General features: G+C 38.2%; 1 protein-coding gene across 1 annotated transcript; it reads right to left on the bottom strand.

Annotated features, from left to right (window-relative positions):
• Positions 1-304: 304 nt before the first annotated feature.
• Positions 305-9,488, bottom strand: LOC100732265 (interferon-induced very large GTPase 1-like). Its single transcript, XM_013147592.2, is given in 5 exon segments — positions 305-3,243; positions 3,245-5,528; positions 5,530-5,739; positions 5,741-8,990; positions 8,993-9,488. Coding segments are annotated over 5 exon segments (7,245 nt in total). The 3' UTR covers positions 305-2,238.
• Between the last annotated feature and the right edge of the window lie 410 nt (positions 9,489-9,898).

The following is a 9,898-nucleotide window of genomic DNA, read 5'->3' as shown; positions in this document are numbered from 1 at the left end:
ATTTGTACCACTCCATTGTTTCTCAAATTTCCTTCCCCAGTGACACCCAATCTCCTGTTGCTATATTTTCTTCTAAGTCTGAGCCTCCTGATGGCAGCTTTACTTGCTGTACAACTATTTCAGAAATCACCATTCCTACTCATTTATCTTCTTTCACAATTACCTTTGTCTATTTTTGCATGTATGATCCCTGGAGAATAGATCTTGAATTTCATTTTATAATCACACTTCTTAACAACTTGAGGAATTTGTCAAAGAACTTTTATTTTTTAAAAAGAAAAGAAAATTTCCTATTAAACAGCAACAATAGAATTTAAAAATTTCTGACTGTTAATTTCACTTTTGACTTGAAAATCAAAAGTAACATCATACATGTTAATTCTTACTTTAAAATTTTAAGAATTCATTTAAAAATTTAAAAAGCATTCAGAAATATTAATTGAATGTTGAGGCTTCTTCAAGTGTGCAGGGAAGTAAGAGATAGAAACCATGTCGGATAGATTCTGTTTCCATCAATATTTCAGTTCTTCCATATTAAGACATCTTTCCAAAACTCTCACCAGTACTATTTCTCAAGACCAAAGGGAAACAATACTGTACAGGAAGAGTTTCTGTAATTTTTTCATCTTCTGATTCTAGACATAATAGTGAACATAATTCTGAAGCACACTTTTCTTAAAGCCCTTTGAGGGGCAAAGGGAACACCATCAATATTTCCATATTCCATTTCTTAAGATCAAAATTTTGGATGTTTGTTTTCACTGCATATAGAGAAACAGACGCTATACCTGTAAATGGACTTGAATGAATACCTTATATCCAACATGTAGAAAATTCTTCTTCCCATCATGTTTCCTTTCAATCAACATTTTTGAGAACTGAGTACTAGAAGTAGAAATATAGAAAAACTTCTTTCTCAAGTCCTTCCTTGACTTCAGAGTTTGTATCATGTTTATTCTGACTATAACCAAATGGTTAAAGAGCCACAACTGTGTCTAACTTGTAGATATGCACTTAATTATATTTCATATGTAAAAGAGACAATTTCTTATTAAAATAAAACCCAGCTAATTTTCAGTATTGAGGTTTCTGAAAACTGTATGCAATATATTTAACTTTTTTCTTGGAAGACTTTTTTGGGGGTGCTTGGCTTAAAAAAATTTTTGAGTTTGTCCACAGACTTCATTAAAATTATCCTTTTCTGTTGGATAAAATAAATTTTGTTCCAGGATCAAATCCTGTTCAGAGTTGTATATAAAACCAGGCTTTGAATTCATAAGCTTTGTGAATTTGTGTGTGTGTGTGTGTGTGTGTGTGTGTGTGTGTATGCAGTGTGAACAGAACAACACCTGGATGCCATAGCAGAAAATAATGATGGTGAAATTTTAAAAAGTAGTTAATCTTTTGCTATTTGCCTTCTTTGCTTAATAATTTACCCTGTGTTGGTAAAGTCTTTATCTCGGTTAAATCTCTAATTAATTCTTGCCCAGAACACAGCATACTTAAACATTACTATGGTTAGAAATGATAAACTTCTGGGAATGTCTTTATACTGAAGGTTTGATAGTTTTTCCTTTCAACTTGAAATAGGGAAAGAAATACATTCAAAACCTTAGAGTCAATTTTTTGTTTCAATCCATAATCTATATGTTGTTCACATATCTATATGGTTAATCTATAAAAAATTTGTGGCAGCCTGGATTGACTTTAAATTTCCTGTTAAACTGGACATGGTGGCACATGCCTATAATTCCAGCACTTGGGAGCCTGAGGCAGGAGGATCACTGAAAGTTTGAGACCACTCAGCACAAAGTGAGTTCAAGGACCTCTGAAATGCATAGCAAGATGCTATCTCAAAAACACAAACAGAAATAAATAGAATATAAATTTCCTATTAAGGTGACTTTCTCTGAGACATCATATATTTTAGAAAAGATTTGGGACATAGTTTAAGTATAAAACTAGAGAATTAAATTAATTTTAAACAGATTTGCATATCTTAGAAACGTGATTGTAAACCACAAGGAGCTGACACAGAAAAGGATTTCTTCTATACCATAGCTTGAAATTCTGAAACATTTGCTGATTTGTTTTCTTATATTTCATTTTTAAAAATGTGTATCTGAAGGTTCTAGTCATAAGGAGGATGTGTTTTAGTGTGGTATCCAATTGTAGTATTTTTGATCAAATACCAGAAGTGCCATCTGTGTTGTGTTATTTATTTTTTATTTTTTGCAGTTATTTTTTCAAGTCATTAAGTACATCTTCCTTTGTGATTTTAAACCATGCACCAGGGATTTCCCCTCTATTTTTAAATCTTTTCCCATATTTTTCTTCTAACCTTGATCTAAAGTGAGAGACAAACCATTTCCAATATGACTGGGACGATGAATCTGGGGTAATGCTCCAAGTGGCATAATCCCCACCTGCTTGCCGGTAGGTCATGAATGGAAAACTCAGATGGCCATATGTAATAAACCAATTATTACTTGCCACTGAAGTAGTACAGAAAGCAATGCAGAACTCATCTGTTTTATGCCAATGATATCCACTGACAGCCTGAGAACGGTGGAATGGAACACTATGGTCTCCTTCGTGTGTAGGAATGGTATTGGTACAAATGGATTTACAGAAGTAACATTGTTTCCAGCAGCCACAGAGTTGCTCAGAGAGGATTTTCTCAATTACAGGTACCATTTTTTCTATAGGCATACTTAAAAACTTATCATCCAGTTTTTCCGTTGCATCACCCAATGCTTTAGTCATGGCTTCTTTGAGAAACTCAATATCTTTTATCTCCAGGTGTTCAATGCCTCTCAAGTCTGCTCGTGGAAAGATCAGTTTGTTCCCCAGATGATCACAGAAGAAATCCAACCACTCAGATGCAGTGCTGCTTTTATCTTTGGCCTGTTCTGTGGAATTTTGAATAGCACAGAGGATGACACTCTTGATGTCTAAACTTATATCTAAAAATTTCTTTTTTATTTTAACTTTTTCTTCTGCAAAATATCTTTTAATATGGTTTTCAATGTAGCTCTTGAAAAAGGACTTTGGATTATGAATGTATTGCCAATAATTATCAAAATTTTCTTCCTCTGCCAAAGAGATGAGAATATGTTTTTCAAGCTTAGCCCTGTTTCCATTGAATGCAGGGCAGGTAGCTTGCATGTCCCCCGCAATTTTAAGGGCCATGTTTTCCCATATGGTGGTAGATACAGCAGGAATGAGCCTGTCCCACAAAAAAATCTACAAATAATTTGACAGAGGTTGCTCCTTGGCAAGAGATCTTGAAACTCATGAAGAAATCATCTTTTTTACTTTCCAGATAGTTTACAGGATCATTTTTTCTCTTAAACATCTCATGCATTTTCTTAAAACTTTTTGATGCTTTTTGGAATAAACACACAGATAATTGAATCTTATATTTGCTTGTAAATGAGTACTTTTCGTGTGTGGGTGCAGATGTCACTTCTTCTATTATTCTCAGAATTTCATGAAAATCATTTACATTGTAATCACGTTTTTGCTTCTGAATGTCAGTGATAGTTTCCTTAAATGTTGAAATAATGTGGTCAGTAGTCATATGAATTAACTCCTCATCACTTTTCTCTAACTTACTTACAAAAAATGTATAACACTTTCTCATTTGGACATGTTTGTCATAATTGATCTTAAATTCCTTTCCAGCATATTTTTTTAGTTTACACCCTATGTTTTTATTCTGTTTGAAATGCTCTAAAAGAATGTTCTCAGAATCAACGTCAATCTTAGGTTCTGTTGCTGGAGGAAGACTTGAAGACACCTCATAGACCCATTTACTCCAAAGTTGATTGAATTTCTTCTGTAACTCCTCCTCACTCAATTCTTCCCCTTTTACAGTTAAAGCCAACTCTCGACTCCTCTTCAGTATTTCACTTTCATAAACGTCTTTCCTACACAGCTTTTTTTGACTTTTCTTAAGATCAATACGTTTATTGGCTTCTTTTTTGGCATCAGAAATAAGTGTCTCTTTAAGGATTAATAACTTATTTTGAAAATTCCCTTTCCACTGAATCAGTATTTCACACTCTTGGTCTTCCTTGAAATACTTCTCAAGGTCTTCCTTAATAGTTTCATATTTTTCTGCAACTGGATCTTCAAGTGAACTTCTCTCGAGTTTCTCTATTTTTCCATTCTGAATCTGGTTGTTCAGCTGATTCTGCAAATGCAGCACGTGACTCCTCAGCTTCCAGGACCACTTGTTGTACATGGTTTCCAGTTTTCTCATGGCAATGACCTCTCTAGTATTTCTGAAACTGAAAATAAAGTTCTCACTGACCAGGGCTCTCCATAAATCTTCCACTTGGACGTTTATATCAGATATTTTCATACTTCGCCTTGATTCCTGTTTAGCCATCGAAAGAATTTTACTTTTTAGTTCTTGGACTTGATGACTATAGCGAGGGTTGGGAGGGGCCATTGGGGGATTGCCTTCCCACAGGTGAGAAAAGTAGTAGACATGAGTATTGACATCAAATTTAATGACATCACTGAAGCAGGACACATTGCAGCATTGCTCTTGCACAGCAGCGATAGCTGTCATTTCGTCTAGTTTCTGCTGCAGCTGCCTTCTTCCTTGCATTGTGCACACTTTTGTTGTAACTTCCCCTACATTCTGATGGACAAAGAGGCAACTTGGGGAGGTTTTCACTTGTTTCATCCTCAGAAAGGCTTGGACAGCTATTTGTAGGATATCCTGCATCTCTGATGGATTCTCTCCAAATATATTGATCAGAGTCAAGTTTCCAAGTCCAATGACAAAGATTGCCAACTCATTGTCCCAATTCTGAGATTTGTTTTTCTGACTTGGTGCCTTGAGTCCTTCTGTGTCTACAACTAACAGGAAATCAAATCCAAGTTCCTCTGCAAAGGTCTCCTCCACTTTCAGAAGCTGCATATAGGCCCCCCGAGTACACCTTCCTGGACTGACCTTGAACTGTAGCCCAAAAAGGGCATTCAGCAGGGTGGACTTCCCTGAACTCTGCAGGCCCAGGACAGAAAGAACAAACAGTCTCTTACCTGGAAGTTTCTCCGAGACCTTGTCAAATACAGCTGCTACCCATTTTAGAGGCACATAGGATGCATCCCCATCCATCAACTCAATAGGCATGCCAGATAGCATCAAGTCTGCAGCTATTTCCGGAAGGGAGGTAAAAATGGGGTCTTTTGGAGAGGAATTTTCTTCCAGAGCTTCATAAAGCTGCCCAACTTCTCTGAGAAGCTGTTCAACTCCCAAGGTACAGTCACTGATCTCTGTGGTGACAGTGTCCAGTTCATTTTGCCAGATATCCAGGTTGTTGCTATTCTGTGCATTTTGCTTTTCTGTTTGTATCTTTGACCACAAAGAACTTTGTTTCTCCTGCAGATTTTCCAACTGTTCTGCAGTGAGACAGTCCATAAAATCACTCAACCACTGCACAAAGTAGAGTTTGACATGAGTTTCTGAGAGTTTTTGCAAGATTTGTAGAAAAGACAACAGTAAATTATTGAGGAAAGGCTTTTTTCAACTGTTGTTGCTTTATTGTTTGTTTTTCTTTCTCAAGCTCACTCTTGTGTTGTTCAATGCTCTTGTTCCCTTTCTCTCTTAGATGATAGAGTTCTTTGTCCTTTTTACACCAAAGATGCCACAGTTCTCCTTGAAGTGGTAGCACATTTTCCTTCATGTGAGATAAGTTCATTTCACTCAGGAGGGACTTCATAATCTACTTTGTCTTTAGCTTGCTTGCAGTCTCTCTGGTCTTCATCAATAAGGAATCCTAACTTACGTGCAGTGTGAGAACAATCTTCCATGCTGAGAGCAGTGTCAGAGAGCTCTAGGAAATGTTTGATTGTAGTAGTAATCTCCTCTATTAAATCTGCCTCATTTCTATTCCTTATAGCAATTTTTATTCTTTTCTCAGAAATATTGACTGTGTTGTTTTCTTTGTCATCAAGCAAGCAGATCAGAATTCTGGATGATTGCCACACTTTACGGACAGTTTTTCTATTTTCTTCATTGTCATCAGAGGCGGAGATGAGGATCACAATGATAGAAGAAATCTCCTGCAGGAAAGCAAGCTGCTGTGGGTGGTCCTTTGCATTTCCATGTAGATTGGTGAAGGTCACACAGTTGTCAAATCTGTCTTCATCTTCTTCCCCAGGACAGAACCAGTAGACTTCCACCACACCCTCCATCAAGAGACAGTCTTTGCTGCTTCCCTTGCAGTGTCGGTGAAAAAACACATCATGTTTTTGTTTACTGAGAAGACAGTTCATGATCTGAGATTTGGAAGCAGAGAGGCCATTTCCAACTCTAATGAAGGACACAATGGAGGATGGTACACGACACATCTGCTGGTCATTAAATTGGTACCTTCCTTTCAATGGTGATTTTCTTGTACACTGCCAACTCCTCCTAATATTTTTGAGACACCAAAGGGAGAATTCAATTTTTGAAGTACAAAGATTAGGCACCAAAAGGGGGACAGCAAACTGACAAATAGAAAGTTTGCCCAAAATATACCGTTTGGCAAAAACATCTGCACAGTGAAAAACTGCCATCTGGATATCCATTGGGTGAATATGAGGCCAGGATTTAGGGATAAGAGAACTGTTACCATCACCAACAAGGTCATCATATGGATCAGAAGCCTCATTTTCCAGATCACAGGCAATTGGATAAACCCAATGTTCACTGTTTTCTTCTTCTTTGAATACCAGATATCTCAATCCATAATGAAGCATCAGTAGCTTTTGTAGGAAATAGAAAGGGAGTTCCCATTCAGAGCTTGGCTGTTTTCTGTAGACACAAGTCTTGTAGATCTTGTGAAAGTTATCTCTGCTCATCCTTTTGGGGAAGTATTGTTCTAGACCTAGGCGCTGGAGTAAATCTTGGAATGCTCCATTTTCTATCACTTCCTGTTTAGGATTGTCTTTATCATGGGGTTTATATATCTGTATGTTTTCATCAAAGTGGCTTTGTAACTGTTCTTTGATCTTGTCTATTGGCAATGATGATCCGATATATTCATAATCACCATCAATGATTAATCTCAAGTCTTTTTCTAGGATTTCTCAATTGTGACCTGCTCCATGTTTGTGGAGGACATGTGCAACTTCTTTGGACAGGGATTGGCCAATATATTCTCTGGCCAATGACATACGCTGTGTTTTTTCTTCTGGAGAAACAGCTGTGACTTCAGCTGAGGCTGTCAGACAAGTAAGCACTAGGAATGCCTGAGCCCTCTTGATACAAGTAGTTTTGAGCTCCTGGTATTTAGTTTGGGCACTTTGCATTTTCTCCAGTAGAAAATTTAATTCATCACAATCCAGGAGACAGTGAAAGGTATTATTAACCACGTGATATCCTACACCAGCTAAAATAGAAAGTAACAGGAGCTGTGTGTCTGTGTGCTTCATCTCTCTGAGGCAATTCAAATAGCAGGTAAGAGCCAAGCTAACGTCATAAGTGACTTTTGTTTGAGCCTCTGCTACAATTTCTGGGGAGTCACATTTGAACTTCAGTTCCAAGAGGTCACTCAGACCTTTTTTTAAGAGATTAATTAATTCTGAAAATTGGGAGATGTTGACTTCACCTTGTTTTGATTCTGACTGGGAGATCCACTGCACGATAGAGCGAACCTGAGGAAAGTTTGTCAAGTTGTACACATGAGGATCCAGAAGTGTGAGCAGCTGTGACTTAATAAATTTAGTTTCATAATTAGAAGTTTTGCAAAAGTTAACAGTGTTTACTAAGAAATTCTGCAGATATGAATTTGTGAGGCATGTATTAACCCAAATGTCATTACTTGCTGTTTTTTGATACAACCTTTGCCTGAGATTCATCAATTTTTTAAGCTGTGCTTCAGGGTCAGACACTTCCCAGGATTTTACATCCCGTAGGAAAAGTCTAGCTTCCTCCTCAGCACTCAGTAATTCCTCCCCATATTGGATCTGGGCACTGAAGCCAGTCAGAGCAGTGTAGTTATCTCTTATGCATTTGGCCAGTTTCAAAGCATCCTTAAAATCACTTCTGTGACTGGAGAGAATTATGTCCCACACTGCCACCAACTGGAGGCCCCTGTCAATGACACACCAGGTTTGATTGCTTGCCATAAGACCTGTTTTCCACTGGACAATGCCATCTGCCTCTGGTGGGCCACCAATCTGGGCCACAGATAATCTGACAGTAGAATGATGGTTTTGAAGAGTTCTGTTCTGAGAAGCTTTTGTTGAATGTGAGTCTGATAGAGTCATACTTGCAGCAAGTTGAACTCCAAAGCCAGAGAAGCTGCCCCTTATGTAAATATCCAAGGCCTCTGATGCCTGTTGCTTGACCTCTTCTAGCTGCTCCTTTTGGAAACCCTCTAAAATTGCCTTCCACCAATAGATTCCTCCAAGGTGCAGAGGCCCTTGGTTAGCATGAGAACCAAACCTGTGGAAGAAGCATTCAGTCCTTTGCTTCAGCAAGGGAGATGCATTGTGACCCAGAAGGTCTTCAATGCACTTCAGTTCCTGAAGAGCAGCCTTGGAGAACTGGAGCTGACCAATGCGAAAGTGGCAGCAGGCCAGGGGGATGTAGTAGAACTTGGTTGAGCAAAAATAAGAGTGCTCAGAATGTGGTTGATGGGTTTCCTTGGATTCTGAATCTTTGTTTTTATCTGTGCCACCTTCTACGCAAAATCCCCATCCTCCACCGTTAGCTGATGCAGTTACACTGAAACCCAGCTTCTGTATTCTCTGGGTGAACATGGATTCTTCTTGAGAAGATGTAAATTCCTTTGTTTCTATCCGTGTGCCCTGCTGACATCCCAAAAGTGAGAATTCCTTAGGGACACTAAGTAGCTCTTCTCTATTGTACACCAGGTCACCTTGTTGGCTGGTTTGGTAAATTCCCTGCAGGGCAAGGCCTCCAGATGCCCATCTTATCAGATGTCTATCTGAAAGATTTTTCCTGTGGTACAAGACTGTCCCATGAGAGTGAGATATCTCTGCAGGTTTTCTATGACCTGACTGAGGGACTGTTCAGGCGGTGGCCAGTACTCTTCAGGGATCTCCATTGCTTGCCTCAGCTCTGATTCTTTCCTCTTCACTGCCTCTTCCTGTCTCTGCCTTCCTTCTAAAAACATATGTTTTAGCTCCTGAAGTGTTTGTTCTGCTTGCTTCTGCCTTTTGTTCAGCATCTCCACTGGTGACTCCTGTAGGTCTAGGTAAATATTTGAGTGTGACAGCTCAAACAGCTTCTCCAGGGCTTTCTTTTCCCATGGATGCTGCACCAAGGATTTCAAGACTTGGATATCATTTTCTTCTAAATATTGTAAGGCCTGTGCACAGGTCACACCCAGGTATTCCTGAAACTTGGGCAACCAAAACTCAGTGTCCAGTCCCACATTTTCCAGCAGCTCTTGGAGATCTTGCTTCCTTTTCTCTCCAAGCAGCAGTTCATTGGCATCATAGTCTGCAGTTGCCATAGCTGTGTGAAGAACAGACACTCAATTACCTGGACTGTTTTCTGAACTTACAAAGACTCAGCCATACTTTTATATCTCATTCCTTAGATTTGTCAAATTATTTATTTTACTAACTTTCTGTGTGTGTATGTCGTATATGTAAAAGACATTATTTTGTATGCTTCAAACCTAGATTGCATTTTGATCCTTGGTGATTTTCAAAATAGTATCCTGTTCTGTTTCCATTGGTTCTATCATGTTGTATCTTATTGGATTTTATTATGTATGATAGTATAAACAAATCTTTTATGGACAATGAGATAATATAGTAACCATTGTTCATTTTCTGTTATTTGTTTCTGAATGCCCTGTAATACTTTCATTCTCTTTAATGGTTTTATACTATTTTGTTATGTTTGATACTATTGTGT

Source organism: Cavia porcellus, unplaced genomic scaffold (genome assembly GCF_034190915.1).
Source record: "Cavia porcellus strain 051 isolate PalLab524CR breed Dunkin Hartley unplaced genomic scaffold, mCavPor4.1 scaffold_9, whole genome shotgun sequence".
NCBI classification, from domain to species: domain Eukaryota; kingdom Metazoa; phylum Chordata; class Mammalia; order Rodentia; family Caviidae; genus Cavia; species Cavia porcellus.
Note: the sequence above shows the minus strand (reverse complement) of the source record. Positions and strands in the feature narration are given on the sequence as shown.